The sequence below is a fragment of the Alligator mississippiensis genome, chromosome 11 (genome assembly GCF_030867095.1).
Source record: "Alligator mississippiensis isolate rAllMis1 chromosome 11, rAllMis1, whole genome shotgun sequence".
Classification (NCBI taxonomy): domain Eukaryota; kingdom Metazoa; phylum Chordata; order Crocodylia; family Alligatoridae; genus Alligator; species Alligator mississippiensis.
Genome location: NC_081834.1, coordinates 54,242,952 through 54,265,410, shown reverse-complemented (window position 1 = coordinate 54,265,410; position 22,459 = coordinate 54,242,952). Strand labels below are relative to the sequence as shown.

Below are 22,459 nucleotides of genomic sequence, written 5' to 3'. Positions count from 1 at the left end.
TAAAAGGCACTGATCAAGGGCTAAAAGCCCTGGCCTGAGTTAATCAACGCCAGGGACCAACTTTTGGGCTGAATATCTCCAGATCAACCTCTCCCAGAGCCCTATTCTAAATTCATCAACGGACTCCCAAACCTGCACGTACATGCGGACAACCCCTGGGGCTGACAGATACTGTCCAGTAGCCACCGAGGGGGGGAAGTCCCACGAGGGTCAATGACCTCTGGATTGGGCAAACCTGAAAACTGGGGAGTCACCAAAGTCTGCCAAGGACAGATAAAAGGCAGTGAAAAGTGACCCTCAGTGGCGCCCTCTTGATCTCCAACTCGACCAGACCTGTCCAGCCAGAAGGACCAGCCGGCGACCCCCTTCTGGAGGATAACACCACGCTGAAAGAAGCCTCAACGACAGACTCCAGCGCTTGTAGGATAGGTATACCTGACTCTGTAGCCTGCTACTGTGTGTGCATGTGTGCATGTGTGTGTGTGTGGGGCACAGCCTCAAGGTTTATGATTACAGTGTTTCAATCCGCCTAATAAACTAGAATACTAAGGATCCTGAGTTGGGCATTTGTAGCCAACAGAAGCACAGGTTATAAGGTGCATGCAGTTTGGCCCAGTGTGTGCTGCTTCATTACCCTGTGATGTATTTCTTCAGCTGCTCAACTCCACAGCCCTCCTCTCTGCTCTCTCTTCTCCTGGAGCAGAGGCCTACCATCACCAACAAATTCAGCCCCGTGCCCTCGCACCCCAGGTGTTAGAGTTAGGAATCAGGTGCTTGTACCATGAAGAATGGAGGTGATGGTGGCATCACGCAGCTTGGAAACTGAGGAGGGGAGTAGCAGCCCATGGCAGCCTGCTGCACTAAATTAGTTGCAAACCTATGGTTCAGTAGAATATGTGCTGCACTAGCTGGTGAATCAGTCAACTTGCAGCAAAGCTTGTTGGATTTTGGGCTTCTGGCCACTGATCCAGAGTCCAGCAGTAGTGAGTAATAAAGTAACTGGCCAATACTATAATGTTGTACGACATGGGTAGCTGTCCATTTGGCCAGAGAATGTGCATAAGGAAGGGTGTGGAGTACTGGGCTAGGTGGCCAGTGATATCTTGCAAACATTTTGGATGCCCTAAACCTGTCTGGTGCCTGAGCTGCAACAAAGAGAGAGAGCAAATTAGGTTAGCTGGCTCGTGAGACTTTGGCTAAGGTGGGAAGTCAAGCATTGATCCGAATATGCTGGTGCTCTGGCGTAGGCTGGATTTTTCTTTCTCCCTGTTTCCAGCCCTGTCAGGAGAGCCCTGGGCTGTGTGTGACATTCCCCTGAGTGACTCTGCGGAGTCTCCATGCTGGGCCCTCCCTTACCTGACTTGAACAAAGGAGGTTTTGGTGGATGCCTTTCACAAGCCTCTCCAGCAGATGTGAGTCTGAATTGGAGGTGCTGGTGCCCCTGACTCCTCATTAGACCTCAGGTTGTGGCGCAACGGGCATTGTTAGCATGCTGGCACCTGCTCTTCTTGGGGAGAGCTTAGAAAGAACCTGGGTCTTATTAAATACATTTCCTTTTTGTCCTGCAGCCTCTGAGGACACCCATGGAAAGTGCAGGCAGATCATAAAAAGATTTTTATGCCCAGTTCAGAAATGAACCAATGTGAACCCAGAGGGAACTGAGCTCCATGCAATTTCAGGGCAAAGGAGAGGAATCAGGGCTGCAGAAATGAATGGGAATGTAGAATTGCCCTAGTGGATGTGGCCAGTGTCCCTCAAGTCCAGGGTGCAGTAGGGCATCCCACCCCTCAGCTGCAGAGCGACACACATGGTGGACAGGTGTGGTGCATTTTGCTTTTAGGAGGAGTTTCTAATTTATCCACACAAGTCAGGAATTTATATATGAATTAGGGAATGCTGCTGCACACAAATGAACCATTTCATGCTACCCCACATGAATGCTGCGTGCCACTGGAGGCTGGGGGTGGGCACAGCTAGCTCCCATAAGTGGTGGTGGAACTGGCGCTGTTGGCAGCAGGAGCAGGGCAGCAGCAAATGGTTAGCTCCCACAGGTGGCCATGGCACTGTCCACGGCATGGCAGGAGCGTGGTAAGTGCTGACCGGCAGCCGGCGACCACCCGCAGATGCTGCTGGCAATGTCAGCAGCGAGGGCAGGAGGGTGGTGAGTGGCAACCACCCATAGGCATCGCTGGCATTGTAGGTACCACTTTTTTGCAGGGGGTGCACCACCAATCTCAGGGAGTGCACATGCACCTGTGTGCACCCCCTATGTGTTGCCAATGCTGCCCCATGTACCTTTCCTTCATTCATCCAAATCTTGATCCAATGTCACCCTTTGGAAGAAATTGGAGATATTGCCTTGGTCATCCCACTGGTGACCCAGAGTCACCCTGCCAAAGTAATTAGGGGAAATTCTCTTCTCCCTTGAAAAGGATTGACCCTGCTGAAATCACAGTTGACTCCTGCCTCAGATTCCCCTTGTATGAACCAAGGGTGACCACCGTGATTCTTCCATGTGTAAGCATGGAGCAGCAAGGGGTCTGAGGGCTGAGGACCCAGGGAATGGATGCAGGAACAGGGCAGGAAGAAGTAAGGAGCCAGCAGGGATATTGTGAGCTGGAGGACAGAGGTGTGGTGAGGCACGATGGAGGCTGTCTCCCAGGTTAGGCCTGGGACTGGGCGAGCAAAACAACAGACTGTTAAAGTTATAATTTATTTAAGTCCCATGATTTTTGCTGAACTCAATGTTGTGAATACCTGATTTTCAGTATGACGTGGGCACTCTCTCTTTTTGGCCACCTTGAGTCATGAAACATGTGCATCTATGGGACCGCTGTAGTGCCACTTGAAATGAGTAAGCAACTTTCCATTTTTGTCTAGATCCATTCTGAAGGTAGAGCACTAACAGAACCAATGAGGGACTGGTTTGTTGCCTCTTTATTTGGGCAGCTGATGGGGGTGTCTCTAGTCATCCAAAAGAACAGAAACAGGGGATGGGGAACAGATCGAGAGAGGCGTCCTATATTCCCTCTAGTTCTGCTTAGTCCCTCCTGCACGGTCAAAGTCTGTATGTCACCAAAAGTGATTGTCCATCACTCAGTGCAGAAGACACAAAATAGCTGGATCCCTCACCTGGTTCAGGTCGCTGTGATCCAGTTTCAGCTGAGGGCAGCAGTGGAAGTACCACTCACCTGTAATGGCCTATTTGTTACGACACCTGTTCTGGAAATTGGTGGGCCAGGCTTTAGCTCTCCCTAAGCTTTACAGGGATTTGAGGCTATGGGGAGGGGCTGGAAAAGTTACGGCTGCACTAGGAACAAGAGAATGAGCTCAACACAGACAAATGTAAGTGGAATAGACTGCCTGGAGACCTAGTGGGATCTCCTTCTTTGGCAGTTTTGATGCAGAGGCTGGATAAGTATAATTAGACAGGGATGATTAAGAAGTAGCATTCATGCATTCATGCAGATGGTTGACCAGGTGACCTTGGATAACAGTGACATCCCTTCCAACTTAACAACATAGGATGAGAACATGATGTGTTCATGCTGGGTTTAAGTAATGGTCTGTTTATCCCAACATCCTGTCATTGACGGTCTCGAAGTGGGTGCTATGCAGGGAGAGCTTTGAACCAGACGTTTTTAGATGGATCTATCCCCAAATCAATAATCTCCCTGGCCTTTTTGCGTTACAGATGCCCGAGGAAACGTCTCCAGCCATTCTGTTCAATAGCCATCCATCATCCATTAATTTCTTCAATCTCTTTTTGAACCTGGCTGTTTTATCTTCCTCCACCATATCTTGTGGCAATGAATTCCAAGTTATCTTCACATTGCATAAAAAGGAACTTTCCCTTGTTAGTTGTAAACCTGTCACCTACTAATTTCAGCAGGTGTCCCTTACTTCTATTGTTCCCGGACTTGGTGAACAACAGTTCCCTACTCACTTGATTCATACCCCTCATGATTTTATAGACCTCTACCATAACCCTGTCTTATGCTTCTGCTTTCCATACTGAAAGCCTCTGAGTCTAAGATTCTCACCTCCCAATTCTCATAATAGTGCCAGAAGCCCCAAACCATGGCCTGTGCAGAGCTGAGAGCACCGCCCCTCCTGCTGAAACTAACTGACTGTGAGAAAAAGGATGCAAGAGTCATAAAACTGGAAGAGCATGCAAGAGGGAGCCTGAATCTTTAGCCACAGGAAGAGGTCCTTGGTTTGGTAGAAAAGCAGTCCTAGTCCAGGCATTGTTTATGACCTTTACATTCAATGGCTGGGCCCTCAGATCTCTGTCTTTCCCTCAGCACCTCCCCTTAGTCTCCCACATGAACCCAATCTGGGCTGCCAGGCCCGTCAGTCTCTCCATGGACATTTCTGGCTCCTGCACTTTCCTTGGACACCTCTGGGCCTTTGGACACCTCTGACCACAGGGTATCATCTCCAGCGGTTGCTGTGAAGCCCCTGGAGGGCAGTTTGCCCTTCTCGCCTGCTACACCTTGATGTAAAATTGTTATGTAGGTTGTGTGAGGCTGCCCGTCTCTGAATGTAATGACCACCTGGTGTTTGTAGTCTGCACTTTATGGGCTAATTGTGTGACTCCAATCTACCCCTACACCACACCCCAGGCCTCGCAGATGTCATCCTCATGGCTGTTCTCTCATTGCACACACAGCCCTCCCCTGGGCCCTCAGAGCTTTTGGTCTTTCTGTTAGCTCCTCGCTGGGCCCTCAGACCCCTCAGTCTCTCACTCGGCCCCTCTCTGAGCTTCCAGGCCCCTTGCTCTCTCCCTGGATCCTTGGATCCCTGGATCCTTCTGGTCCCACACTTTCTCTGATCCTTTCTACTCTCACTCTTTCCTGGCCCCTTCCTGGGCCTCTGGACACCTCTGATTCCACTATCTTCCTGCTGCCTCTGGATCCTTGTGGTCCCACTTCTGGTTCCACTTTCTCTAAGCTCCAGCTCTCTCTGTGGGCTTGCTCTCATCCTCAGGTCCTGTTCTCCTTGTTGGGTCCACTCTCAGCATCAGGGCTCTGTTCTCACTTTCCCCTTTGGACCCTGCCCAACCTCATCACATCCTTCACACTTGGCCTCTCTCTCTCCCCTGGACACCTCATTAGGCCTGAGTTCTGTGCGTGCATGCATGTCCATTGCACCCCAACACACCTGAGGGGGGTGTGTGGGGGTGTGTGTGTGTGTGTGTGTGTGTGTGTGTGTGTGTGTGCCCCTCCCCCACCCCAACTTGCCCATCTCTCTGGGCTCGCCCAGACCCCAAAATAGGTCCCATACACTTGGTCCCTCTTTCTAGTCTCACCTCGACCCACAATAGGTCCCATACAGTTGGCTCTTCTAACTAGGCTCACCCAGACCCCACAATACACCATACACTTAGCTCCTCTCTTTGGGCTTACCCCAACCCCACACACATGCCCATATCTCTGGCCTCACCCAGACCCCTTCCTGAGTCCCTAGGACCCTCTGCCACCCCTTTAGTTCCCTCCCAGACCTCCAGACTGCCTCAAATGTTGCTTCAAATGCTGACCTTCTGGACATGCAGTCTTGCTCAGGGCGCAGGCTTATATCCCAGTAAGCCTAGCTCTCCTCCTGGGTCAGATCAATCTCTCCCATCAGCCCTAGCCACTGCCTGCAGACTACGTGGGTCAAATGACCCCATAATTAGCTGTGGACCCACCTGCAGGCTGCTACTCCAGCAGCATCTCCCCTTAAATTGGCATGTGCTCTATGCAGCCTGCCAGAGTCACATCACAAGAACACGCTGTGGGTCACAATGTCTTATTACCCTGGGTGAAGAACCTTTCTTTTTAGATGAAAATCAAGCCTTTGGATAATTTTCTGATTTCATATTATCAGTCGCAGGAGACAGAAGAGACCTGAAGGACTGAAGAGAGTAAAAAGAATGAGATACTTTGGGGCTAGAAGTAGAATGAAGGGAAATGCTGCAGGAGGCATGGGGAACACAGGACCCCAGGTTGATTGACTAACTCCAACCTGTAAGGCCTGGCTTTCTCCGAAGCAGTCTCCTCAGGGCCCCATGTACCTCCTTGTTCCTCAGTGTGTAGATCAGGGGGTTCAGCATTGGGGTGAACATTGTGTAGAACAGGGAGGCAATCTTGCCCTGACCCTTGGAGGGAGGCTGCAGGTACATGTAGATGGCTGGGCCATAGAAGAGAGACACCACAGCCAGGTGGGAGGTGCAGGTGCTGAAGGCTTTGTGCCTGCCCTCAGATGAGCGGATCCTCATCACAGCAGCACCAATGTAGCCGTAGGAGATCAGAATGAGGCTCACAGGCACCACCAGGAGCATCACACTTACAGAAAATAGCTCAGCTTCATTGAAGGAAGTGTCAGTGCAGGCCAACGTGAGCAAGGCAGGCACCTCGCAGAAAATGTGATCAATATGGTTCCGACCACACCGTGGCAGCTGCATAGTTAGCACTGTCTGTGCCAGTGAATTGACCAGACCACCCAACCAAGAACTGGCAGCCATGAGCAGGCAGAGGCGATGGCTCATAATTGTCATGTAGCGCAGGGGCTGGCAGATAGCAGCGTAGCGATCGAGGGCCATGACTGCCAGCAGGAGGCACTCTGTGGCACCCAGGCCAAGGGAGATGTAGAGCTGGGCCACGCAGCCACCCCAGGAGATGGACTTGTGCGTACTGAGGAAGTTCACCAGCATCTGGGGGCCAAGGCTGGTGGTGTAGCAGATGTCGAGGAAGGAGAGGTTGCTGAGGAAGAAGTACATGGGTGTGTGGAGACGGGGGTCCAGCCGGGAGATGACAATGATGGTGATGTTCCCAAGCAGTGTCATCATGTAGCTGATTAAAATGAGCACAAACAGCAGCAGCTCCAACTGTGGTTGATCGGACACCCCCAGCAGGATGAATTCCTCAGTAGTACTCTGGTTTCCTTCATGTTGATTCTCCCATGCTGCTTTGTTGTGCATCGCCTGTAGGTACAGAAATAGGAAGGCTGACAAAGACCCTTCAGGCAGGCAGGAGGTTGGTGATAACAGGGATTGGAGTGTGACTGGCAGTGTCTGGTGTGCGTGAATCCTGGAAGGCTGTGCAATTCAATGAGCTGAAAGTAGCTACACCCCCAGTGAGTGGTTCTGGAAAAGCCTGGAAGGGTAGGTTTGTTGGCATTTGTAGCACTGTTGAATCTATTACTAGGAAATGGTGGCAGGTGAAAGAGATGAAATGAACATGTCTATAATGAAGCTGTCCAACTTTTGGCTCGTGGGCTGCATGCGGCCTACAAGGGGTTAGTTTGCAGTCCCTGAGCCTGCAGCTAGTAGCAGTGCCCCCCACTGCTCTGGCTGCAATAGCAGGCTGGGCCTCCATGCTCACTTTATAGGATGGGAGAAAAGCTGAAATACAGGATTTCCCCATCAATGTCTTTGATACATATTAATTAATGATCTCCCTGGATTTGTAAATTTTTCTAAGAAGCCAGGACATGCAGGGGGAGAGAGTGGAGCAGTGCCAAGAAAGACCCTGGCTCTCATACAGCTCTTCCAAGTCAGAAAGCAAGAGTGTTTTTGGCCACTGCTGCCTGGCTGAATTTTCTCAGTTGAAGTGATGACCTTGTGAGAGGCATGAAAGAGAGGGTGAGTGACAGATAGACTTGGAAAATGATCGTCTGGGCGGGTGGTTTTGTGGCTTATTCTAGGGTGAGAAGTGAAGAAACTGGAATTCTGTTCCCTTTCCTGCTGCAAACTCACTACATGATCTCTGGCCAGTCCCTCCATCTCTCTTGGCATGTCTACACGTTGATTAATGAGCCATAGTTACTACACATTAAGTTCAGTATTTGGTTATCCAAGTACTAATTCAATGCTCAGTAACTCACGCAACTGCACAGTAACACAGGCATTTTTTTATTGCTGCTTACTGTGCAGCGGCCTGATAAGACTGTACAGTAACGTATTAGCAGGGCTTTTGCCCTGAACACACCTGCGCAGTGTTATTAGGCTACTGTGTAGTAAGCATTTCTTGTAGATGCACCCTCTGAGTATATATCTATTCTCTTTGTTTAAATATTGAATAATAACCCTTTTCCCTCTCCATTGTGCTTCTTACCTAGTTAAATCGGGGTACCTAGACTGTTAAATTTCTTTCTCTCTCCAGACCTGTCTGTGAAGCACCCTAAACAATGTGACCTTGTCTCAATTGAATTAAGGACTTTTTCTCCCTGGGTGTCTGTGCAAAGCACAGCAAACAGGGCCTGCATCTCTGCTGGGGTAGGAGCTTCCTCGCCCTATGTGTCTGTGTAGTGCTTGGCACAGAAGGATCCTAATCTCAGCTCAGACGGAGACCGTCTCTCACTGAGTGCATGCATAGACCCTGCAGTAATGGGCTACAGAGCTTCACTTGAGCCTCTGAGTCTTGTCATGGTACAGGTTCAGTGTTACCCCGCAACTGTCTGTCCTAGAGCCAGATTGTGAGGAATAAAGTAAAATTGGAGCAAAGAACAGAGAAGGAGCCTGGAAAATATTCCATGCCCAGATCTGCCAACTGGATGCTGTGCAGGAAATCCTGAACCCACCTGTAATCGTACTGAGGTTCTGCACAACCAGATCAAAGGTGCCATAACATACAAGTGCACAGTTGGGACTAGCTCTTGTCTTATCCAGTAACGACACAAACTGTGCTGGACTTTTCAAGGGGCTTCAGTGATCATACTGCCCAGATCCTGCCACGTAGCAACTAGTTAGTTAATCAGTCAGTCAGTCACTCCCATTATCACAGTGTTAGCCCAAGACAGTCGGTCAGTCTTTACCTCCACTCATTCTGCTCTTCCCTCTCCTCACCCCATAGGATATGTTGAACCCTTCCCTCTGTTGCTCAGACTCACCTCCATTTCGTGTTGGTTTGATCACCCCAATCTCTCCTTCTTGGACAGTGCCCAGTAGTTCAGTTGTTGTGGGCAGACTCCAGATTGATGATCTCTGATCTCCCTCTTGCCAGGGAGATGGAAGCACCTGGTTGTGGAGCTGCAATGGCTTTGAGGCACCATAGGCAGGGTAATTCTTGCTGTCCTGCCTGGTGCAGAGGAGCAGAATTGCTTGAAGCTGGCTCTGGAGGTCCAGAGCAGCAACAGCTGCTTCACATCCCAGTGGTTTGGGGGAAGGCTCGGTCAGAGAGAAGCGCAGCCCCTCAGAACCAGCAACACCCTGTTGTGAGGTCCCCCGGTCCTGGTACCAAGGCTTGTTTTTTTGTAAGAGATCCGGAGACAATGCAGACCTTTGTGTCAGTGCACTGCTGCCAGGCAGGGGTGTCCTAAGTCTGTCTCTGCTGGAACAGCCTCCTCAGAGACCATTGACACTGGTGATGGGAGAATTAGAAATGCCAGCTGTGCCCAGGACAAAGTGTGTGTGTGAGAGGGAGAAATGAAGAAGGATGGAGAGAGACAAGCTCAGCTGTAAGGAGACAGTGGCTGCAGCACTGCCAGGCAGGGAATACGGAGAAGGAAAAACACGGTGATGGGTGGATGTTTATAAAAGGACAGAGGGAGAGTGATAAAATAATAAAAAGAAAAAAAACAAAGTGACAGAAAAAGACATATTGATTGACAGATGAAGAAAGGGAGACCTGAAAAGGTGGATGGATGGGAACAAAAAGAAATGGAAAGAGAAAGAAATCTGATGTATAGATAAAAAAATGATTAAAGAAAAGGATCTAAAGGGGCCAATTAAAAGTAGAAGGATACAGTAGGAGAGAAAGAGATGGATAAGAAATTGGTTACAGGAGAGAGAATGACAAGTGAGAGGACACAAGTGTGAACAGAGAGAATTGGTTAGAGACGAGTATATATAGAGAGACAAAGTAGGGGACAAATTGGGAGATAGAAATATGCAGAAAGCTAAGAAGCATGAGTTGGAAAGGTCTGCAGGTGGGGAGTGGATGCAGGAGTGAGTGGCCCATATGTCTACACGGCCATGTGCCCTGCCGCAGCCTAGACCTGCTGTCTTTGGGCTCACAGACCTGGTCTGTGTCCTGCAGAGACACAAGCTCAGGTCTGAAGCTCCATGTCTTTGGCTGTGCTTGCCTCCCATCTACAGCTCACAATCCCTAGCTCTAAAGGCCATGGCTGTTAAGGGGAGGAGGCAAGGGGAGGGAGGAGGAAGGGGTGGAGCAAAGCGTGAATGGAAGCTGAAGCTGTGTGTGGCATTGGGCACTTGGCTGGGAGCAGACATGGAGCCCGGGGGAGCTACATCCAAAATACAGCATGAGACTCCTGCAACAGCGGGACCCCCCGAGGGAGCACCGGGGAAGTGACCTCTCACCCTCGGGCCTTTCCCACATCTGGTCACAGCGCTGTGTGGAGCATATGGGTCCTGCCCCATCACAGGCTCCCCCTGGTTCCAGGTCTCTTTTCGCAGCTCGCAGCCCTGCCTTGTCATTTGTAAAAGCAACCCAGACCCAGCAGCATGTGGATGGCTGCCCAGACCTGTCCTTTTCAACAGAAGGGCATGGGAAAACAGTGTGGGTGACCAGAGGTCCCTTTTGTTGAGGGCACCAAATACAGTCACCGGCACAGCGGTGGCTGACCACCCATCACCATTGGCAAGGAGGCATCTGGTGCTGTCCTTTGTGTTGCTGCCACCATGGGCGTCAAGCTGCTCTGCTGTGTCTCTTGTCCTTACATGGCTATGAGATGAGCTGGGAAAGTTGTTAGCCTGTTTCCCTGTTCTGAGCGCAGGGCTAAAATCAATGCGTAGTGGAGCTGTGTGGAAGTGAGAGCGAGGAGCTGAGCATGGGAGGAACTGGGGACCAGAGGGTGCGGCTGAGACTCTGGACTCCGGGAATCTCCCTTGTGTGAGAGGAGAGTGGGGTTTAATGGTTAGAGCAGTGCAGCGCTGGATTTCCAGATTCCTGGACTCTTTTCATCGGCCCCAACCCGTTACCAGAATGGGAATGGTTGTCCAGGGGTGTCTGGGCCTTCTCCTCTCCATCATCCACCACATTCAACCTTGTCCTCTCTTATGTTTTGTGTGTTTGCCAGTGCATCTGATCCCTGGTAGAGGTCCCTTCCCCCTGGTTTCCCAGTCCTTTCTTCTGAGTCCCCCCTCTGCTCTCATTTCCTTCTGCTTCATCTCTGTATCTCTCCTGCTTCTGCCCCTTTGGTGACACCACAGGCAAACTCACAAGCAGGGGAGCCTGAAGCAAGATGGCCATGGGGTCCAGGTGCAGGCAGAGCCTGTTGGCCCAGGGGCAAAAGTAGAGGGGTCTTGTGACCCAGCAAGCCCTGTACAAGCCCAAGCCTCAAGCCAAGGTGGTCATCTGGCTGTGGAAGCCTCCAGGGATGGGACCTTCTCTGAGAGGTGTTAGGACCGGAGTGCAGACGGTGGTGAGAGGACTCAGGAGGCAGCCCTGAGTGAAGCGAAGCTGGGGGCTCTGCAAGGAAGCAAGCTGAGCACCCTGGGCACTTCCTGTTTTGTTTTCCTTTCTACTTGGAGCCCACCACCTAGGGGCATGGGGAGCCCTGTGTGGGACAGTCCTTTGAACTGGGTCTGGTGCTTGTATTTTGTAGTTCTTGTTTTCTCTGGAGAGCTGGATTGTGGCTGTAGGGGAGGTGGAGAACAGTGATAGGGGGTGACTGGGGACACCCTAAACATGAAACTGCACTGAGTGGGCAGGGGATAATGAGTAGAGTCGGTGCTGTGGCCACATGAGGTTGAGCCTGGACTGTGAATCCGGGGGGTTAAAGTATGCTCTGTGACCACATGAGGTCGAGCTTCCCCTATCAGGCAGGAAGTGGCAAGGGAAAAACTGGAGCCAAAGCCCATAGCTGCCTACATAGCAGATATTGAGGGTGCTGGAACCTGAGGCCAGGAGCTGGTGTCCCTGAATAGAGAGCATTGAGCTAAAGGGCTCAGCAAGGGCTCAATTCCAGATAAAGGTGGGGGAAGGGGAGAAACCTTGGAGCAGACAAGGCCTGCCTCTTTGAAAGGGTGCCCTGCCCTCCGTGCAGTCTCCATTATTAATGTTGACTTCAAGACGTGGCAGAAGAGACTACTGAATATGGGGGAAACTGGAGGGCATAGGCACTAATAGGCCTCTAGAGGTGGGTACCCTGTAGCGGCACTTGTATGCAGCATACAGTGTGATAAATATATGTACATTAATGTTGGCCTGTAAAAAGATTGGGACTGGCCTGTGGTAGCACAGGTGATAAGCTGCATGCAGTTTGGCACAGTGTGTGCTGCTTTGTTATCCTGTGTTGTAGTGCTGCCCTGCTCTTCAGCACCTCACCTCCACAGCCCTCCTCTCTACTCCCCCTCTTCTCCTGGAGCAGGTGCCTACCATCACCAACAAATTCAGCCCCGTGCCTTTACACCCCAGGTGTCAGGGTTAGGAATCAGGTGCTTGTGCCATGAAGGATGGAGGTGATGGTGGCATCACCCAGCTTGGAAACTGAGGAGGGGAGTAGCAGGCCACGGCAGCCTGCTGCACTAAACTGGTTGCGGACCCATGGTTCAGTAGGATATGTGCTGCACTAGCTGGCCAATCAGTCAACTTACAGCAAAGCTTGTTTAATTCTTGGATTCTGGCCACTGATCGGTAGTCCAGCAGTAGTGAGTAATAAAGTAAGTGGCCAATGCTGTACTGTTGTACAAAATGGGTACCTGTCCATCTGGCCAGAGAATGTGCATAAGGAGGGGTGTGGAGTACTGGGCTAGGTGGCCAGTGATGTCTTGCAAACATTTTGAATGCCCTAAACCTGTCTGGTGCCTGAGCTGCAACAAAGAGATAGAGCAAATTAGGTTAGCTGGCTCGTGAGACTTTGGCTAAGGTGGGAGGTCAAGCATTGATCCGAGTATGCTGGTGCTCTGGCCTGGGCTGGATTTTTCTTTCTCCCTGTTTCCAGCCCTGTCAGGAAAGCCCTGGGCTGTGTGTGACATGCCCCTGAGTGACTCCATGCTGGGCCCTCCCTCACCTGACTTGAACAAAGGAGATTTTGGTGGATGCCTTGCACAAGCAGGCCCAGCAGATGTGAGCCTGAATTGGAGGTGCTGATGCCCCTGACTCCTCTTTAGGCTGCAGATGGTGGGCATTGTAAACATCTTGGCACCTGCTGTGCCTGGAGAGAACCGAGAAAATACCTGGGTCTTATTAAATACATGTCCTGTTTGTGCTGCAGCCTCTGAGGAGCCCCATGGAAAGTGCAGGCAGATCATTGTAAAGTTTGTGTGCGCAGTTCAGAAATGAACTGAAGTGAATCCAGAAGGAACCCAACTGAATGTGAATTCAAGGCTCAGGAGAGGAGGCGGGCTTGGAGAAATGAACAGGAATATAGAATTGCCCTAATGCAGGGGCAGGCAATTATTTTGGGTAGAGGGCTGGTTATTGAGTTTTGGCAAGCCAGGAGGAGGGCTGGTTATTGAGTTTTGGCTGCATGACAGGCAGCCAGGAGGAGATAACTATTCATTTTCTAAATTTTTTAGGGGCTCTGCAGGCCAGATAGAATGGTTTGGTGGGCTGCATCTGGCCCACGGGCCGCATCGTGCCCACTGGATTCTTTTAGTCCAGTGTTCAGTAGGGCACACCCACCCCTCAACTTCAGAGCAACATACCTGGTGGACAGGTGTGGTTCATTCTGCTTTTAGGAGGAGTTTCTTATTTATTCATGCAAATCAGTAATTTATATATGAATTAGGGAATGCTACTGCACACAAATGAACCATTTCATGCTGCCCCATGTATCTTACCTTCAGTCATCCAAATCTTGATCCAGTGTCACCCTTTTGGAAGAAATTGGAGATATTGCCTCAGTCATCCCACTGTTGACTCAGAGTTACCCTGCCAAAGTAATTAAGAGAAATTTTCTTCTCCCTTCAAGAGGAGTGACCCCACTGAAGTCACAGATGTTGATTCCTGCCTCATAAACATCCCTGGTACCAACCAAGGGTGACCACGGTGATTCTTCCATGGGTAAGCATGGAGCAGCAGGGGATCTAAGGACCCTGGGAATGGATGCAGGAACAGGGCAGGAAGAAGTAAGGAGTCAGCAGGGATATTGTGAGCTGGAGGACAGGGGTGTGGTGAGACATGAGGGAGGCTGTCTCCCAGGTTAGGCCTGGGACTGGGGGAGCAAAGCAAGAGACAGCAAAAGTTATAATTGATTTAAGTCCCATGATTTTTGCCAAACTCAATACTGTGTATACTTGATTTTCAGTATGACCTGGGCACTCTCTCTGTTTGGCCACTTTGAATCATCAAACATGTGCATCTATGGGACCACTGCAGTGCTTCTTGAGTAGGCATCTTTCCATTTTTAGATCCATTCTGAAGGCAGAGCAATTACAGAATAAATGAGAGACTGGTTTGTTGCCTTTTTATTTGGGCAGCTGACGGGGGTATCTCTAGTCCTTCAAAAGAACAGAAACGGGATGGGGAACAGATCGAGAGAGGTGTCCTATATTGCCTCCAGTTCCACTTAGTCCCTCTTGCACAGTTGAAGGCTGCATGTCCCCACAAGTGACTGGGATTTGAAACTATGGGATGTGTTGACACTGGATTTTAGGAACACAGCTCCTATATCTTTCTTCCGGGGGAGCACAACCCTCAGACCGACCACAACACCTGCCAGTTGATAATAGGTGAGTTTATTGATATCCAGTAAGAACAGAAAAGCAACAACGCAAACAATCAAGCAATTCTCTATTCACCACTTGTAGAGATGTCATCAAAGTACGTCTGGTCAGGACGCAGGCTCCACTCTGAGGCACTTTCTCTTAGGTGTCAGTAGCCAGAAAGTGGGATACCGAGGCCCACAGCCCCCCTCCAGTGGGGTGCATGAGATGGGTGGCTGGTATGCCCTCGGTCCATGCTGACCTCAGGGACCCTTCCTGGGGGACGGGGATGGGGACCCCTTTCAGGGAGGAGAAGGAGGAGAAACGGGAAGGGATGAGAAAGAACAGGGAGGGACCCTTTGTTAATCTAGAGTCTCTGCTTATGTATTCTCCTTCCCCCTTGATGACTCTTCATCTGTGGCTATCTCTGGTTGGCTGTCTCTCTGTGGTGACACATCCACATAGTCTTCTGGGCCTACTCCTAATTTGGTCTTTTCTCCAAAACCGGGACTCAGGCCCCCTGCTTTCTGGGACCTTGTAGCTGGTGTCCCTTACCTTGTGTTATGGGACAGTATGGTACATACTACTTTGGTTCCCAGGCTGTGTCTCCTTGTTGTGTTAGAAAACCTGTCTGCCTTGAAGGCTGTGATCTCGTGTTATGGCATGGCCCGCTCAGTTCTCAGGCCTTGTCCATCCATTGGCCTTGTTGTGCTAGACAGCCTGTCTGTTTTCAGGGCCATGAGAAGCTGCGTGTGTCTCCCAAGCTCTTTAGAAATCCATTTAACCCCTGCTGCCCATCTTGACCCTTATAATACATATAAATACTTATAAGCAAATTTCCAAAAACACAGACCTTTAATACCATTTTTAAGCCAACAGGGTGGGGCTAGGAATATTACGGCTGCACTAGGAACAACAGAATGAGCTCAACACAGACAGAGGTAAGTGGAATAGACTGCCTGGAAAACTTGTGGGATCTCCTTCTTCAGAGGTTTTGACTCAGAGGCTGGATAAGTATAATTAGACAGGGATGATTAAGAAGTAGCAGTCATGCATTCATGCAGGTGGTTGGACCAGATGACCTTGGATAATGGTGACATCCCTTCCAACTTAGACAAACTCTAGACAAATTACAGAGGTGGGCAGATGAGAATAGGATGGAATTCACCGCAGACAAGTGCAAGGGGCTGCATCTAGGGAGAAGGAACCAGCAACACACCCATAGGCTGGGGAACACCCTTCTTGTCAAAACGGTGGCAAAAAGGGATCTTGGAGTCATTGCTGACTCCAGGATGAACGAGCCGCCAATGCGAGGAGGCGGTCAGCAAGGCTAACCAGACCTTGTCATGCATCTACAGATGCATCACAAGCAGGTCCAGGGTGGTGATCCTTCCCCTCTATGTGGCATTGGTCAGGCCACAGTTGGAGTACTGCATCCAATTCTGGGTGCCGCATTTCAAGAGAGATATGCCTATCACTGAGAGGGTTCAGAAGAGGGCCATTTGCATGGTAAAGGGGCAGCAGGGCAGGCCCTACAAAGAGAGGCTAAAGGGCCTGGTGTCCATTTACAAACTCCCCAGGGGGGGACCAGTGAAAATTGGGGGAGGCTGTGTTCCCCCCACCACCACCCGGGGTTACTAGGAATAACGGCCACAAATTGTTAGAGAGCAGGTTCAGGCTGGACATCAGGAGACATTAGTTTACAGTTAGGGCTTCCAGCCTCTGGAATGGGCTCCCAAGTGAGATGGTTCTCTCTCCTACCTTGGGGGTCTTCAAGAGGAGGCTGGACAGATATTTGGCTGGGGTGATATGACCCTGGCACCCATTCCTGCCCAGTGCAGGGGGTTGGACCTGATGATCTGTTTAGGTCCCTTCTGACCCCAAGCACTATGATACTATGAACTTGACCACATAAGATGAGAACATGACAACTGCTGTGCTCGGTTGAACTAATGGTGTATTTAGCCCAACATCCTGTCAAGAACAATGCCGCAGTGGGTGCTATGCAGGGAGAGCATTGAACCAGACATTTTTAGATGGATCTATCCCCTAATCAATAACCTCCCTGGCATTTTTGGGTTACAGATGCCAGGGAAAACATCTCTAGCCATTCTGTTCAATAGCCGTTAATCATCCATGAATTTTTCCAGTCTCTTTGTGAACTGGCTGCTTTATCAGCCTCTGCCAGATCCTGTGTCAATGAATTCCAAGTTATATTCACATTGCATAAAAAGGAACTTTCTTTTGTTAGTTGTAAACCTGTCACCAACTAATTTCAACAGGTGTCCCTTTCTTCTATTTTTTTGGGACTTGGTGAACAACAATACCCTGTTTACTTGATCCATACCCCTCATGATTTTATACACCTCTGCCATAGCCCCACCTCAGCCTTCTGCTTTCCAAACTGAAAGCCACTGCATCTGAGATTCTCACCTCCCGATTCTCAGAGTAGTGCCGGGCCCCAGACGATGGCTTACGCAAGGCTGAGAGCACCGCCCTGCCTGCTGAAACTAACTTACTGTGAGAAAAAGGATGCACGAGTCATACAGCTAGAAGAACATGCAAGAGGGAGCCTGATTCTGTAGCTGTGGGAGGAGGTGCTTGGTCTGGTAGAAAAGGAGCTCCCCAAATTGTTTATGCCCTTTGCATTCAGTGGTCATTGGATGAAATGAATAAGCATTATTGGGAACACAGTAGATGTGCTTCGTGTAGACACGGCTTTGGGTTCCAGGACTCTTGCAACCCTCTCTTCTGTGTAAGCCAACTACAGCTGGAGGAGCAGAGGAGCTTCTCAGCTCTGCCTACTTCACATTCAGGACAGGTTACAGGGCAGATGTGGCTTCAGATCCTCCTGAGCCTGTAGTGAGGCCTCATTCTTACAATGCAAATGCCCTTCTTACTGGTTACAAAACGTCAGGTGGAAAACGCAGGGTCAAATAAGATCATCCTGTGGCATGTGGTAGCTGGCTCTGGATAGGTTAATAATAGCCTGCATGCTATAGCAGTCTCAGCAGCCTAGAAACACATCTCGCAGGCTGAAGTAGAATTCCCACCGTGTGGTGAGAGGCCTGGTGTGAGGTCGTGCCACATCTGGACATAGTCATTGTCACAGGTACCATCCCCAGTGGTCACCATGGAGCCCCTGAAGGCTGACAATATTTCCCTTTACCATGTTCTGTGGGCAGTTTGCCTTTCTTCCCTGCCATGCCTTGATGTAAAATGGTTATTTAAGATGTAGGAGGCTGCCCTCATCTTAATTTAATGACCTCCTGGTGTTTGTGGTCTGTATTTCATGGGCTAATTGCATGATTCCAAGCTGTCCCTACTGCATGTCCCAAGCCTCACAGGTGTCATCCTCATGGCTGTTTTCTCATTACACACACAGCCCTCCCCTGGGCCCCCAGAGCTCTTCGTCTTTCTGTCAGCTCCTCGCTGGGCCCTCAGAGCCCTCAGTCTCCCACTTGGCCCCTCTCTGAGCTCCCAGACCCCTCGGTCTCTTCCTGAATACTTCTGGTCCCACTTTCCTGTTCTCTCTCTGGGACTCCGGACACCTCTGATCCCACTTTTTTCCTGCTGCCACTGGACCCTTTTGGTCCCACTTCTGGTTCCACTTGCTCTAAGCTCCAGCTCTCTCTGGGCTTGCTCTCAGCCTCAGGTCCTGTTCTCCTTGCTGTGTCCACTCTCACCCTCAGGGCTGCTGTTCTCACTTTCTCCTTTGGACCCTGCATAACAAGGGTGGCACCACCATAGCCATCATCACGCGGATCACAGTCTCCTTGATCCTGTTGCTTTCAGGCTGTGGTCACACATGGACCTTCAGCCTATCCATTTCAAGGCCCTGGCCCTGCCTCAGGCCAGTTGAGATCTCCAGGCTCCCCCAGGTCCAGCAGTCTCTGCAGTGGTCTCTCCTCAACCTTTGAACACCTCTTGGGCCCTTGCCCCCCATGGGACAGTTGAGGTTCCTGATGTCAAACCCAGGTGCCAGCCCTCACTCACCCATGGGTCTGCTTGCTTTGCTAATGAATACCCCTTCTATGGGCTCAGTCCCTCTCAGGCCATCCTCTGGGGTCCAATTTGCCATTCACTGGACTCTTATGCCTATGGGCACTCTGGCCCTGTTAGTAATTGCCCCTGCTCTTGTTAGTAATTACCCCTGCCCCTCTCAGGACCCTAGGGCCACTGGAAACCTCCTTCCAGAGCTTTTCTCCCAGGGTGTGCTCCACTAGCATTTCCCCACCAAAGGGTGACCCACAAGGCAGTGAGGGCTGGGGTTTTTGGGTGTCCCATACTCACCCTTCCTTGGGGTTCCCCATCAGTGGCACTGTAAAGGGTCTACCCCACCTCAAGCAGCCCTACCACCATGACAACCAGCGCTGGCACAGTGCAGGTTTAGGTCTTAACCAGGACCCGTCTCCAGCCTTTCTTGCTCTGAGTATATTTGCTTCTCCTGGGCTATAGACTTCCAGCCCCATTCCTCACCCCTTTTGGGCTATAGACTCCCAGGCCCTCTGTCCCCAAGTTCAGTCTCTCACCTTGGGGCCCCCTGGCCCTGACTCTCATTCCCTGATCCCGCTGGACCACCCCCCCACAGACCCTTCAATAGTTCCCTTACACTTAGCTCTGGTCTTTGGGCTCAAGAAAACTCATCAGGACACTCGGCATGTCTCTGCCCCTGGACCCCTCGTCAGGCCTGACACTCATTGATTCTTTCTAGGCCCCAGACCCTTCATCAGGTCCTACATACTTGGCTCCTTTTACTGGGCACACCCAGACCCTACAATATGTCCCTTTCACTTGACCCTCTAGCCTCACCCAGACTCCACAATAGGCGCCATACATTTAGCTCCTTTCTCTGGGCTCACCCAGGGCCCTTCCTGAGTCTCTAGGAACCTCCTCCACCCCTTTAGTTCCCAAACCTGCAGACTACCTCAAATATTTCCCTCCTTCTGGAGCTGCAGCCCTTCTCAGGGCCTAGGCTTATATCTGCCTTCATCCCAGCTCTCCTTCTGGGTCAGATGAATCCCTCACATCAGCCCTGGTCACCCCGTGCAAACTCCCTGGGTTAGATTATCCCATAATTAGCTCTGGGCCCACATGCAGCCAGGTACTCCGGCTGCATCTCCCCTTAAACTGGCAGGCACCCTATGCAGCCTGCCAGAGTCACATGAGAAGGAGAACAGGCTTGTGGTCACAATGCCTTATTATCATGGGGGCAGAAACAATGGGCAGTTTTACACATTCATGTGCCACAATAGCAGCTACTTTGAAAAGTGCCCAGTGCTGGGGCATGTGCACGTGCATAAACAGTGAAGTGAGTGTCAGCACACAGAAAAGGGTGGTGGTGAGCCTTTGAACTAAAACACGTCACAGGTGTTTTATACAAACGTATGTGACACAACTCCGGGTCTGTCAGCTTGCATGCAGGGCAGACTTGATTAACCAAGTCTGCTCTAACATACTGGATTTCTGAAGCATAGGAGTAGACAAAAGTATGTGTATCAATGCCCTTTGTTTTTAGATGAAAAAGAAACGTTTTCATAATTTTCTTATTTCATATAATGGGTCACAGGACATAGAAGAAACTTGAAGAATTGAAGAAATTAAAAAGGAATGGGATATTTTGGGGGTAGAAGTGGAAAGAAGGGAAATGCTTCACGAGGTATAGGGAATAGAGGGTTACAGGTCGATTGACTAACCCCAGCCTATAAGGCCTGACTTTCTCCAAAGCAACCTCCTCAGGGCTCCATGTACCTCCTTGTTCCTCAGTGTGTAGATCAGGGGGTTCAGCATTGGGGTGACCATTGTGTAGAACAGGGAGACAATCTTGCCCTGACCCTTGGAGGTTGGCTGCAGGTACATGTAGATGCCCGGGCCATAGAAGAGCGACACCACAGCCAGGTGGGAGGTGCAGGTGTTGAAGGCCTTGCGCCTGCCCTCAGCCGAGCCAATCCTTATCACAGCAGCACCAATGTAGCTGTAGGAGACCAGGATGAGGCTCACAGGCACCACCAGGAAGATCAAACTGAGAGAGAATTGCTCAGCCTCAATAATAGAAGTGTCAGCACAGACCAGCTTGAGCAGGGCGGGCACCTCGCAGAAGATGTGATCAATATGGTTCCGACCACACCGTGGCAGCTGTATAGTTAGCACTGTCTGTGCCAGTGAATTGACCAGACCACCAAGCCAGGAACTAGCAGCCATGAGCAGGCAGCGGTGATGGCTGATAATTGTCACGTAGCGCAGGGGCTGGCAGACAGCAGCGTAGCGATCGAAGGCCATGACTGCCAGCAGGAGGCACTCTGTGGAACCCAGGCCAAGGGAGATGTAGAGCTGGGCCACACAGCCACCCCAGGAGATGGCCTTGCGCGTACTGAAGAAGTTCACCAGCATCTGGGGGCCAACGCTGGTAGTATAGCAGATGTCGAGGAAGGAGAGGTTGCTGAGGAAGAAGTACATGGGTGTGCGGAGATGGGGGTCCAGCCGGGAGACGACAATGATGGTGACATTCCCAAGCAGTGTCATCATGTAACCGATGAAAAGAAGCACAAACAGCAGCAGCTCCAACTGTGGTTGATCAGACATCCCCAGCAGGATGAATTCCTCAGTAGTACTCTGGTTTTCTTTGTGCTGATTCCCCCATGCTGCTTTACTGTACATCACCTGTAGGTACAGAAATAGGAAGGGTGACAAAGACCCTTCAGCCAGGCAGGAGGTTGGTGATAACAGGGATTGGATAGTGACTGGCAATTTCTAGTGTGTGTGAATCCAGGGGGGGTGTGCAGCTCACTGAGCATAGAGTAGCTACACTGCCACTGAGTAGATCTGGAAAAGGCTGGAGGGGTGGGTTTGTGAGCATTGGTAGGTACAATCCATGACTAGAAAATGGTAGCAAGTACAGGAAATGATGTGACAATGTCTACAATAGGACTGTCCAAATTTTGGTTTGTGGGCTACATGTGCCCTACAGGGGGTTAGTTTGCAGGCCCTGAGCCCTCAGGAACAACCAACTTCCCCCTTTCTTCTGGCTGCAGTAGCAACTGGGGCCTTCATGCTACCTGTAGGACCTGTGGTTTCTGCTTCCTGCCCCCATCCTGGGAGGCAGGTGGTGCAGAAGGACAGTCCCAGGTGCTGAGCACGGGAAACTGGCGCTGCCTTAGTCAGGCCCCTCCCAGCAACCATGCACTGACCGGGTGGCGGGGGAGGTCCCCTGTGAACAATCTCACTGACGGGGGACTTCTCCCTCAGCTGATCTCTCTCCACTCCTCAGATGGCGCTTGTACTGGCATTCCCACCTGCCCCCCGCCCGTTGCCTAAGCAGCAAGTGTGGCCAGTCAGGGGGTGCACCAGTGCTCTCAGGGGATGCATGTGCACCCCCGTGCACCTCCTACATGTTGCCACTGGTGCCAAGGTCAGGTTGGGAGGCACCCAGCCCCAACCGCTTAAGAAGCTGGACAACCCAGGTGTTAGACATGCTTGTTGGTAGATTAGTACCTGGACACGCTCTTAGTTGAGAGCCTTTTTACTCAAAGGACCAGTTCCCAGTAATACAGAATATGCCTTGTAGGTGATCCAGTCCTTACCTTTTTCGTGTCCTTATGACAAGATACTTAACGGAATGCACAGAATAGCTGGAACCTGACAGGGCTGCACAGCAAGCGCCTCCGCTTTGGCCTCAAAGTTTGCAAGTTCTGGGCTGTCAACCACGTGCCCTGCCACCCACACCACCCCAGATTCCTTTGAGCCAGTGATCTACAGCAGATGTTCTTTCATTCTAGTAGAACAGTCTGGATTTATAGTTTCATAGTTGGTCGGGTCGGAAGGGACCTGAGCGGATCATCAAGTCCGACCCCCTGCCACAGGCAGGAA

The 22,459-nt window shown here is 50.8% G+C and overlaps 1 protein-coding gene across 1 annotated transcript; it reads right to left on the bottom strand.

Moving 5' to 3' along the window:
- Window positions 1–5,942: 5,942 nt before the first annotated feature.
- LOC132243689 (olfactory receptor 2G3-like) lies at window positions 5,943–21,250 on the bottom strand. The gene is made up of 2 exons (XM_059714081.1): window positions 20,636–21,250; window positions 5,943–6,937 (listed from the first exon to the last, which is right to left on the bottom strand). The coding sequence occupies exons 1-2, from the start codon at window positions 21,248–21,250 to the stop codon at window positions 5,996–5,998; spliced, it is 1,557 nt and encodes a 518-aa protein (XP_059570064.1). The 3' UTR covers window positions 5,943–5,995.
- Window positions 21,251–22,459: the final 1,209 nt, after the last annotated feature.

What these genes read in the sequence shown, in the direction of transcription:
- LOC132243689 (XM_059714081.1), bottom strand. Translation starts at nt 21,250, where the DNA reads ATGTACAGTAAAGCAGCATGGGGGAATCAGCACAAAGAAAACCAGAGT. An exon ending in CTGACACTTCTATTATTGAG is followed by an intron (nt 6,938 to 20,635) that starts GCTGAGCAATTC and finishes GCAGCATGGGAG; the next exon opens with AATCAACATGAAGGAAACCA.